The 12,567-nt window shown below is 39.2% G+C and overlaps 1 protein-coding gene across 2 annotated transcripts; it reads right to left on the minus strand.

The window, feature by feature from the left end:
- Positions 1 to 1,888: 1,888 nt before the first annotated feature.
- Positions 1,889 to 9,363, minus strand: mthfsd (methenyltetrahydrofolate synthetase domain containing). 2 transcript variants are annotated; one of them, XM_018667935.2, is made up of 8 exons: positions 9,204 to 9,363; positions 8,942 to 9,045; positions 8,165 to 8,278; positions 7,488 to 7,601; positions 7,266 to 7,356; positions 6,058 to 6,170; positions 5,622 to 5,747; positions 1,889 to 3,830 (listed from the first exon to the last, which is right to left on the minus strand). In XM_018667935.2, exons 1-8 carry the CDS (start codon positions 9,229 to 9,231, stop codon positions 3,078 to 3,080), a joined length of 1,443 nt encoding a protein of 480 aa, XP_018523451.1. In that variant the 5' UTR covers positions 9,232 to 9,363; the 3' UTR covers positions 1,889 to 3,077. The 2 variants fall into 2 exon arrangements, with proteins under 2 accessions (XP_018523451.1, XP_018523450.1); XM_018667934.2 differs by lacking the exon at positions 8,165 to 8,278 and adding an exon at positions 7,980 to 8,093 and having other exon boundaries at positions 9,204 to 9,257.
- Between the last annotated feature and the right edge of the window lie 3,204 nt (positions 9,364 to 12,567).

Genomic DNA, 12,567 nt, shown 5'->3' on the forward strand with positions numbered 1-12,567 from the left:
ATGATTAATCGATTTTAAAAATAAACGGTTTGAAAAGTCTTCTATGTGAGAGTATAAGCAGCGTAACAAACCAGGGGCAGAGATCAACATTCGCGTTTGGTTACAGCGTGGAAACCTGCAGCACTTCCACTGATCTGTTGTTGTGCAGAGGTTTTTCTCAAAAGCATTTTTGTCTAAAGAATATTACTGAGTAACACTCTGGTGTGAAATATTTTTTAAAAATGGTGCTAATCCACATTAACCGTTTACCTGCTGTAATGAATAGTTCAGGGGTGACCAAGGTGCACCAACTCTTGAAAATCTGCAGGAAAAGATTCGACTTTAAGAGATTAAAAGCTAACAATTTATAAGGAGAAAAAAGTTCCACACGTTTTACATAAAATATGAAAGCATGCGGTTACTTTTTGTCTCTTAAAAAAAAACAAAAAAAAAAACGCTCCTTACTTGTTAAATATTACAGAAACATCAAACACCTATTTTCAGCAAAGGCACGTGGATAAGAAGCAATTAAACATGCATACAAACAATGAATGTGAAATCTGAATGTCTCATCACACCATGGAAATACAACATACCAGCTATTTTTCAAGATATAACAAAAGGCACGAGTCAAGTTTCCTAAATGCTCTTCATCAGATTCCATAATGTTTGTTGATGACTGCAGGTGCAAAATTCATAAATTGTTGGTTTTACCAGCTTAACATGTGTAATTTGTTGCATAAAGTTTATAGCTAATGCAGGTAATATTCATTTGAATTGGCATACACTTTTAAAAAGTCTAGATATGTTTTAGAATTTTAATTCATTTAGTTTCAGAGGAATGATGTTGAAAACAAGAGTTGCTCCTAATGTTGAAAAATGCGTCAGGCAGCGATATATACTGAGTATTAACAGTTCACTCAGATTACACTGACACACACCTCATGTGAGCTAGATAAAGTGGATGAACTGTAATTTAAGATGTCTTCTTGTTCATTTTATTTTGTAAGTCATGCTGTTGAGGTTTGTGTGCAGACATACCTTCTTACACAAGGACGGAATACACTCTGTGTTGATACTTGTGTAGCTTTGCAGCCTCACAACTTTGACCACTGACTGAACCCCAGTAAAATGAGCATGCCATCGAGCATGGGGTATAGCCGGCTCAACAGCAGTGGAACAGCACATTAACAAACTGATGACATTTGCCGAGGTTCAGTGCTCTGGCGGAGCAGAGGGAGAGAGATGGGGCTCCACAGCTGTTCCCCCGACCAAGCCTGGATGACAGCTCCATAAAAAGCCTGAGGCCTGCCCTGTGCAGACAGACATGCTGTGTGCTTGTGTCTCAGTACGACCAAGACTTCAGAGAAAACAAAACACTTTTCTGGCACTACAGACTGACACGACAGTGACCATGTATCAGGTAATGCCTGGTGCAGAAACACAAAGATGTAACAAAAACACCAGGGGCACAAGATACAGGTTATTGGGAGCTAAAGTCTGGTTTAGTGGTTTGCATGTGTGTGATAGTCTTTACTCTGTTCTGTCTGAAAACTAACTGTACTAATGTAGATAGAGCTGCGTTCAAAACAAGGCAAAAGTATGACGTGTGTAGCCCATTAAGCAGAATTTTAATGATTTGTTTGCAGTTATCACCCCTTCAAGTTCTGTCATGTTTAACATCTGACCTTGAATTACTGCCTCATCAGTAAAACAATCTGTGTTATGTTTTACAATAATTTGAGGCAGTAACAACTGGTTTCACAGAGTAGAATTTTTTTTCAAAGTTTGCAATCACAACATAACAGTTATTCAATATCTGTCAAAATCAAAGTGAGATACTGCTGATTTGTTGGTTTTTTGTTTTGTTTTGTTTTTTTTTTTTAAAAAAAAGACACGACTGAACAGGTACAGTCAAACACTTTAGTGAAGAATGTTACTGTGTACGTGTTACAAACAGATGCATAAAGATTGGAACAGCTCATGGCACCATACTCAAACTGACCTAAGCAGGCTGAACGCCACGAGTAAGTCTTTTTTTTAAATCAACAAAGGTACAAATATCATTGCTTGAATGCAATGTCTACTTCCAAAATATTCTCAAAAATAACTAAGCAAGTAGAAAACACAGAAACTAGAAGAAATCGACGAGGTGAGCTTCAACAAGGCTATAAATAAATAACACAGGTTTAGATCTTTATAAGCTGCACACTGATAGATAATCCTGTTGAAATCATGAGTTTTTCGAGCAAATTTTCAAGTGTGTCACAATGAAATTATGGCTATTTAAAAGCTGTGATCAAAATGGCATTAAGATGTCTTCTCTTTGGTTGAGACTGCACAGTATGTGCTGGTGAAAAAAAAACTGAATTGTTGAAAAGTCCTTGTGGTCAAACATTGTGCTATATATGAATACATAAACGTTAGACCAATTTTTATTTTATTTTACTACTATGCTTCATGGGTCAGGAACTATCTCGATTGGATAAGTGTGTAAATGGCCACATGGTGGCGCTACCTGCAACAAAAACTAACCAGCTCTTCTTTGGCCCATGGCCTCAGTTAAATGTGTTCAAAGATAACCAACAAACAGACAAACAGGTCTGATAACAGGACCTTCTTGGAGAAGGTAATTCTGAGTTGTGGGGGGAAAAAAATTCTGAAAACTTAAATTTTTAAAATTTACTCAGCACTTAAATTTAACAAATAGACAGTCTATGGTTTCACTCAAGAATCACTCAAAAAAAAAAAAAAAAAGCACCTTCAAGGAATGAAGGCGGGATACACAGGCCAGGGGGTGTGTGTGAATTAAACAAGGCACACTGGTGTATTGGTTAAGCATTGTGAAATGGCATGAACCAAATGAAATGTTTTATGATGCTGCAATGATATTTTCAGGTATTGCTGTCACATATTTTATCCATATATTATGATGTTCATTAGCAGTCATTTCAGACATCTATGTTTCATATAACTGAGGTCCTCTTGTAATAAATCCAGAAATATTAAAAAAAAAAAACAAACAACTAAACTCTTCTTAAGGCGTTTAAGGTTGCTCCACAATGAATACTTCTTGGGCTAAGTATTGCCATTTGCTACTACTGCTCAGTCTTTTCAGTCGTGTCATCTTTAATACCTGGTGGTGCTGTGTTAGATTTCGGACCTGTTGATGGTCTCGGTCTCCTGTTGGACTGTGCGGACCTCTTGCCTCCCCGTTGGCTCTTGGCCAGCTCAGCCTGCAGACTGTGACCATTCACACTGAGACCCTGCAGAGCCTCGAGGGCCTGCTCTGCAGCCTGAGGGTCACTGTAGTCAAGGAAGGCCCTGTGCTGAGCTCCCTGCCAGGTGAGCCTCAGTGGAGGGGCCTCTCTCTCTCTGAGGGCAGTTTTCAGCTCACTAACCCGCAGGCCGGCAGGGATTCCCCCCAGGTAAACTGTAGTCACGCTCAGAGGGAGCTTACGTTGAGACGTGACTTCACCTCCCCTTTCCTCTAGGCCCTTCTCCTTCACGTTCCCTCTGCTTTTTCCCTTTCCTCTCTCATTGATCTCTCCCTCATTGCCTCCTCTGCCATCCCCCCTGCTTTCTTTCCTCACTCTAGCTGGGCGCAGTCTGGCTTTCTGCTCTCCCTCTGCTCTTTTCTCCTGTTTGGAGTCCTGTTTGGATTCCCCTTCAGCATCCTGCTGCGTGTTCTGCCTTGGCCTCCGTCTGGTTTGCCTTTTGGGTTGACTGGTCTGGAGACCAGGCTCTGCTGCAGCAGGCACCGCCCCTAGTGTTACATCCTTTCCAGCCTGTTCCTCCAGAGCACGCAGCTTCTTCAGGATGGGGATCTTCTCCAGCTTTTCTGTGTCCAGCTGAAGACACAAAACTGGACAGACTCAGTGAGGCTGAAAGGGGAGGGGTGTCATATACAGCAAACAAATAGCTCCGCTCAGAGCCAATGCAGCATACCTACGGATGAGTTACATTAATAACAAAGCGAAAGCTGACAAATTAATTGGTATTAGTCCATCCTGCTTACAGCCCATGCTATGGTAATAACTTTCTTTATAGCAGCAGGAGATTTCATTTCCCAAGCAGTTAAAAATAAAGACTTCTCTTGATTTGTTGGGTCCTCAAGTGTCTTGGCAGCCTTTGATGCTGACCAGTCCTGTAAAGGATATACACGGCTATTGTTTGTACACTGGCCTGTTTGACCCATCGTTCCCTGCCCCTGCACAGCCAAGCTGGCTGGGCAGAGGAGCCTTTGATGATCAGACATGGCCTTCCTGTCTGTAAGGTCACTGGGTCCTGTTTACTTACATGCGTGTCTGAAGGAAACCCAGAGGTTACACTCAAACTCTCCACATGATAAGAATAATACCCCCATCATGTCTAATTAAAGACAAATTATCAGGTGGAAAAACACATGGCTTTGTCTTTACCAGTGTCAGTAAATCAGAAGCAGTTTAAGGTCCAGGCTTCCAGTTACATGTAGACAGAAGGTGAGGTGCGATTTTAAAAGAATACTCTACAGTTCATTATTGATTTTGTTTTGTTGGCTGTTTTTCTCCAAAAGATTTTCACCCTTTTGTGTTTGATAGCTGGTTGTCTGTACGTCTTGGGAGAACATTATGTACAGTATGTGTACTGTAATGTTCATTTTAGGTTTTGTATACAAAAGCTAAAATTCTAAATGATATAATCATTACTACTGTTACTACTATTAGTACTACTATTACTACTATTCAAAAACTGAACAGAAAATGAAACATAGAGTAATAAGGTGGCAATTATTATTAGTACAAAGAAATGAAATGCACACAGAATGAATATGCAGCAGGAATCTTCTGATAAGATGTAATGTCATTACATGTCCATAAGAGGGCAGTGTCTCTACAGAGAGGAGCTAAAACCTTTTGACATTTTAAGTATCTTTGCAAAAATCCACTCTCTAAAAACACCTGAATTTGCAAAAGGGTCAAGAAGATGTTTAATACTTTACAGGTGGCTAAAATGTAGTAGAGCATTTGACTAGAAAGGGCACTGGCAAGGCCTTTTTCACAGCAGATATTTTGACTGGTCAAGCACAGGTGTTGCTAATATGGTTCAGTTCTATTCAGTTGTCTCTGTTGCTATGACAGTGTGATAGTGAGACACCATGCACAACACCAGGACCCTGAAAATGCATCAACTAAATGGAATTCAGCCGTCATTCAATTTATTGTTGTGATGTGATTTTCCTACTGTGACAAGCCTGCAGAGCTTTATTTATTTCTACAGTTTCATGTGGCGAGTCTGCTTGTTGAACCACTGTGCACTTGAAATCTGAACAATTGTGTGAATTGAAAGTTTTGAATTGAAAAGCAACCCTTTGACTTACCATTTAAAATTAAAAGGCAACTCTTTACACCTTGTGTGTATTTTTCAAATCAACTACTTTTTAAATTGTTTTTGGGCATTTTAATTCCTTTATTGATCCAGTGGAGAGATGACAGGACATAAACAAAGAGAGAGATGGAGAATAACATGCAACAAAGGTCCCATAAAGCAAGAATGCTGCGGCTCATGTTTGACGACTAAACCCACCCATCAGCTTCACTATGAAACAACTGTATTGTGAACTTAAGAGTAACACAAAACACAGCAAAGTTTTTTTTATTTACCTTAGTCCAGATGATTCCCTGTGGCTTGGGTAACTGGCAGTTTGTTTTAATGACTCTGGTGGGTGTGAGGATGTAGTCCACAGTCAGGTCATGACTTTCTATTAGTTCCTCTGGAATGTCCACAACCTGAAAGCACAAATATCCAGATTAGCCACTTAACAACAGATGATGTGTTCTATCAATCCTTCATGACAATGTTAAGAATTAGAAGAGGAAAGGAAATTATTAGTTAAAATCAAATTTTCTAATTAATTTTTAAACCATTGATCACTATTTTTCATGTTATGGTGTTCGTCAGGTTTTTGTTTGTGAGTCAAGCTGCAAATACTCTAGATTTAAACAATTAACAACATCACCTATGCTTGACAACAGAGAAAAAACAAGTTCTACGACACAATTATAAATTTTTCTTTAAGTTCCATCCAAACAAACTAACCTGACAGTCATGGACAATGGTAACAACCACAGTCGACTCATTCACAGCTCCCATCGAAGCCATCATGCCATACTCCATATCAGCGTAGCCCTCTCCTTTTCCAATCCGAAGGCCTACGACAGGAGGCAGAAGCCATGAAAACATTTTAAAAGGTAGGTGTTGCATTATGTGATACACAGAGCAGCAGTCTACACCTAATCCTTGGAGCAGAATTTTCCCTAGACCAGTATGACAGATTCACTTAATCTGTGACATCTGCATTACATTAAACATTTTTAAAAATAGTGCAAAACAGAGGATTTTAATCTAAAAACTGTACTGAATTATAACACATTGATTTACATGTTGAAGGCAGCTGTAGTAATGTTTCCAATTCATAAAAATAACTTCATTAAATGTAGTCTGATGGGAACATGGATGAATCCTGTGCAACAAACCCTTTATGAGAACCATGTGGCACTGTACACTTAGAGCCATTTGGAAATGTACGCATTATGGTAAACATGTCTGTTTCACCACTGCACTGCATCAGTTATCTCAGGCATTTTGAAAATGAGGATCAAAATGTTTTGTGAGTGATGGGGTAATTTTACATGGAGAGCAGAACACAGCAGAACCCACAAGGAGCAAAATGGATCTGATTACACACATCTGCCCCCATTCTCATCTCTGCTCCTCTTCAAATCTCCCTGACAGGATGTCCTGGTGCCACAGTGATCGCAACAACACGATATTTAACATGACTGAAGAGCTTTGCCATACAACCTTTCAGTCCTTTCAGTCTCAACATTTTTCACAATAAACAACCCTTAAACAACAACCCTACCCACTTATGGTATCTATAATCTTTCAGTCAGTGTCTAATAACAGACATGAATCTTGGGTCGGCATCACATTTTACTGCACCTCGACATTGTGAAGCTCATTACACTTAATTAAATAGGTATGTATTGGAGGGAATAAAATACTTCTGATTTTGCTTCCCATAGAGTCTAACCAGACGTTTGTATTTAATCTGGAATAAATCTGTATGATGAAAGCACTCACAGCACTGTTGATCTACTACAACTATAAACAAATTCCATATATAAATAGATAAATTGTTGGGCATATGTTTGTACTGACTGATCATCTTGGACGGGCAAATCTGCAATATCTTTAAGCCCTCAGTATTTAAATGAAATGGTATGCTGAGGTGGAACAGTCACCTTTCTCTGACACCGCCACAGATCCGACCACCACCAGGTCAACCTTCACCTTTGCATCCAGGTCAACAGGCACACTGAAGTCTCTAACACCCTGAAGGAAGAGAACAGTGAACAGGAGGGGGAAAAAAAACAAGAATGGGTTAAATCTTAAGGGTTTCATAAAAATAAAAATCATAAAAATCTTGTTGAAAATAAAAATATGTAAAAACAGCAGGTTCAGACCTGAGAGGAAGAGCACACACGTAGCTGTTCTTTGCTGGCTCCCTGAGGAGGAGTAATCTTATTGAAAAGACCAGTGCGAAGACGAGGAGTTGGGACCAATAAAGTTTTTTGTGCCTGCAAAGATTATCCCACAAATTATCCAACAGACATATATAGTCATCTAATATGACTGCAAATGAATAATTGATACGAAGAACCTCAGTGCACAATGATGAAAATAACTGAGTAGATTCAAATTCAACAGATGCAATGTATTGATGTGACTAATATGTCATTTTAAGGAGTGAACCAGAGGATGTAATACAGAAAGTTTAATGGAGGATTTGTAATCCCCAATAATTCTTAATTTCTAACACAATTGTTTGTTCAAACCTCTATAAATACGTCAAACTGACATGGTTACAAAGCAGATAAAGCAGAATAATGAAATTTCTGTATTACAGCCTAAGGCACTGTGGTTCTTAGTGCTTTTTCCCCACAGTGCAGTGCTACCTGAAGCACTGCTAGCCGGGCACCCTCCAATGGTTTATCAGGATCCACCTTCACCTCAGGTGTCTTGGTGAACACCTGCAGCTCAGACACCTTGGCACAGGCTGTGAAAGCACCCTGGTTGAGAGGAGAGGGGGGCACAAGGGCTAATGATTTTTTTTTTCTTTTTTTCCCCAGAGTTAACTTACTTCCAGAGTGACAAAGCGCCCCTGCTGCTGGGGTCTGTCTGGGTTTACTTTGACTGTCTGGCTGGACTTGAACTCCTGCAGGTCTGCAAGCTTGTTGCATGCTTGAATTGCACCCTGGCCATTAGGTAAAGTAAAAGTAAAAGAGGTGAATGGATGCACAGACAGGACAGCCATTAATCATTCAAAAATCAAGAACATCAGTCAAGAGCTGCTGTGCATACCTCAGTGTCATTACTGTAACAATGATTTGACCAGTTTACCTCCTTAAACTTCCCGTTTATCTGTTAATTTATTTTGTCAGGAGACACAGTGACCTGAATGTCTGTCAATTAGGACAGACTGTCTCTGTCACTGTTATTGTGTTAAGTAAATATATTTGCTTAATTTACAAATTAAGGCCTTAAAAAAATAAAGACTTTTAAAAAGCTTTCTAATTGTGTTTAATGCAGAAGCACAATATTAAAATTGACCATTCTATTGTAATTAGCTCTGTGTTACATGTCTATTTTACTATCATTGTATTCACATTTGAGATACACTAACATCACTTTTATTTTCCAGTTAACACGTGGCCCCCATGCAAATGGCAGTCAAGTCCCAGTGAGCAGACCACCTTGTATGAATAACATCTGAATGAACGACAAATCAGATAATTGATCAGAGCCTTAGTAACAACAATGTTGACATTAATGCCACTGTATATTTGAGTTTAACAGTTCATTTGCCAGTGTAACTGAACTGCCCCACTTCTTCTTTGGTTAAATTGGTTTAACCTGCCTTGAAATTTGGGATCCTGTTGTGAACAGGCCTTGGGAAGTTGGCCAGATTCTTCTCTTCGATGTAGTCCCAAACTTTCTGACGAATGTCCCATTTCGACGCCCCTGAAGAGAAAACGGAGGAGGTTTTTATAACGGACTGCAAGTGAGGCAGGGCGAAGTAACATTAGCCAAACGCTAGCAAACATTCATATCTGTTGCACTTTGGCATGTGTCGACGTTCATTTTAACGACAAAACAAACGTCACGAACATTTAACCTACCAGGATTTATTTTTATAACAGGCTCCATTGTGTTAATAGTGACACAGATTAGTCTCTTCTACAGCACTCGACGACACTTCACGCAGAAAAACCTTACACGTGAGCTATGTAACATAACACTGAGGGAACAGCTGCTTGTCAATGTTTATCATTACTACGGCGGCTCGGACAGGCCAGTCTGAAGAAAACGCGAAGCCGACAGTGGCTCGCATAAATGGAAAGGAACCACGTTTAATAAACCACTACCTGCTGTGTGTGTGTGTGTATTTTAACTTCACTGTTCCTCTTCTTCCTCTCATGCTAACAGGCTATAGGCAAGGCAGGCTCATTTGTACAGCACCTTTCAAAAAACAATGCAAGGTGTTTTAGATAAAACATAAAAAGGAATCAGTTTTTTTTTTCCAAGTGAATTTATTAAAATATGTGTTACAGTTTCATCTAGATCATTTTCTTCTAACACAGTCATACAAAAGTAACATTTTGGATGCAGGATTTTCACTTTTTTGTTTGTTTTAACATTGCAGTTTCTACTTACCAAAAAAGACATGGCAAACAATGGATATATGTGAAAATACAAGCAGTGCTATTTATTTCTCAAAGCAGAAACCAACTTTTGGTCGTCTTTTGAAGCAGATCTGTAAAATCTGGTAGTATGCTGGTCAAACTGGTTTTAAACCAAAATCAAACGGCCAGGTGGAAATGGGTACACAGTTTGGGGTTCAGTCCAGGCAGCCAGAAGCAGCTAGTGATGATATTACAGTGGGTGACATGGGGAAGTTGAAGACAGGGCGGTAGGGAGCATTCTTGTGGGGCCTGAAGCAAATATTTTAGTTGCCCAGCCAAATGGATTTGCAGTGGTCCAGAACAGAGACTTTTATAGCTGGAATGTGAGGATGGGCAGTGTCCCCGGTGAGGAGGGGACCGATTCAACATCTGCTGCAGAGTACAAACCAGCAGGATGGGGTTGCGGTTCAATGTGGGCCTTGCATGGCAGCTGGCGGTTTTGTATGGAACTATAATTGTTGGTAAGCTGGGGGAAGTGAAAGAAATATATATTTACACATGTGAATGTGTGTGCAGAAAGTTCATCTTTGAAGTTGAGGTAATTGCCCAAAAACTGACATCATGTTGTTAAGTGAAGATACATGACTGCTGATGAACAGAGATTTTGCAGGACGTAATTGCAGCCAACTGATCTAATGTAAAGATAAGGGAAAATAGGACAGGGCTCCCAGGGACAGTAGATCCTGAATTCATACATGATAGTTTTACTGTGTAGTTTGGAATTTAACCCTTTCACACATAGTGGTCACTACAATGGACAGCTATTAAAAAGCTGTTTTCTTTCACGGTTTTGATGGTAGAATTGCACATCAGCCAACACTTTGGATGCTAGAGTGTTGTTCCATACACTTCCACCCACTGGGCAGTTGATGTAAGTCTAATGCAAATTTCTCAAAACCAAGATGGCAGACGGATGGCCAGAAATGCTGTGTTGAAATGTTTTATTTTTTGTGTTTTAAAAAAATGTAATTATTTTTTTCTTCTTACCTAAAGAAGAATAAAAACACTTAGGGAAAAAATCCTGACTGAGGATTTCATAATTCAGGCATGAGAGGGTTAATGTAGAAGTGGTTGCCAAAGGTGTGCTGGTCAAAATCTTCAAATCTAGGTCCCCAGCCAAGAATCTATTGTTTTATAAGCTGAGTTCACCTCAGTGAAAGCAGAGAAAACTAAATTCATTCCTCCATAATGTTAAATACAAGTATACGCATATTGAATTATTGCATTTAGAAACTACATTTTAAAAATTCCTTTACCAGATGTGCCCAATAACAGCTCACTTGTGTGGTCCTTTGTTTAAAGGTCTCAGTTAGACAAGTGAAGCTGAGGGAGAATCGAGGAACACAGTGACTGAGAGCACTGTAAGACCACAACAGCAGCCTGACACCTCTGCTGAAACATTGTTATCCCAGTGCTGGTTTTGTTTACTGAGTTTTTATTATGTTTTGGATTTTTTAAAGATATATTTTCTATGTACACACACACACACACACACATCTCTGTCTCTCCATTAAATGGCACTACATCTTTTAAGATGATTCTGCTGTAACTCAGTTAAACTGGAGCACCATCTACAGGCCTTCATGGGCTGTTCAGCATTGAACTGGGAAGAATTAAGAGAAAAATGTAATGTCTGCTCTCTTTTTATCATCTGCATATTTTTCACCATCATAGACACCATCTGTGATGACCTCCATCTTCACCTGAATTTTTCAGGCAGTCTGTAGGTATCATCAATATTTACACCATGAGGTGTGTATAATCTGAACACTGCATTCTCTCTGCATGTGAGCCCTAACGGTGCTCGAGTCATGTTTCCCACAACCGTACAGGTCAGGACTTTGCAGTGAAATTCCAGTGGATGGTTGTGCTTGTGGTTGTTTTGAACTAGTTGCAGATGGTCTGAAATACCCCAGCATAAAGAACAAGAACTGTTTGACATTCTTCCTCTGGTGTTGAGATAATTAGGAGAGTTCTCCTCTGTTAATGAGCACTCTTCTACACAAGGAGCTATCAGAGGGGAAGACATGACAGGCTATAAACATTACTTGTGAACTTCTTAAGAGGATCTTTGCAACAATAACATTTTAATACACAACCGTCACATCTGTACTGAACTGCATAAAAATCAAAGTAAATTGAATTTAAATGACTTACACCATACAATTAAGCACTTGTGGTCTTCAGTGTGAAAAAGTCTAATGAAATGTCAAAACGTGTAAAAGACTGAGTTACTAAATTTGATTTTAGTATGTAATAAGAAAATGAACTTTTCAAAGGATAGACTTGATATGGTATGTCTCTGTTGTTTGCTGTGACCAATCAACTTGTGTCTGTTTTGTTTTTTGTTCTAGTTTCCCCTGTAGACTAAAAATGTTGCCAAATCCAATCTGTACTCCATAGTGTTTATTGTGGGGCCTATTAATATTTTCAATCTAGAAATGTCTTTAACTTGCTATTTGTTTTATATTACTTCCTGTGGTAGAATCTAGTCACAGTTTACTGTGATTCCAGTCTGCTAATGGTGGTATAGTTTGTGGTTTCTGGTGTTTTTTTTAAATAATCAGAGGACTACCTGGTGTCACATCTCACCACTAGATGGCAAGCTTTACCTGCACATTACTCTCAGCATGAAGAAGCACCATTTCCTGTAAGGTACAGGATTCAGATTTACATCAAGTTTCAAAAACAAGTAATTCAGTGATAGGTGAATTTATTATTTGTCATTGCTCTTCTAACTTGCATTCTTGAACGTAACTTTTTAAACTGTGTTTATTTACCACATGTTTCTGTTATCCCA

The sequence above is a fragment of the Lates calcarifer genome, linkage group LG2 (genome assembly GCF_001640805.2).
Source record: "Lates calcarifer isolate ASB-BC8 linkage group LG2, TLL_Latcal_v3, whole genome shotgun sequence".
NCBI lineage: Eukaryota > Metazoa > Chordata > Actinopteri > Centropomidae > Lates > Lates calcarifer.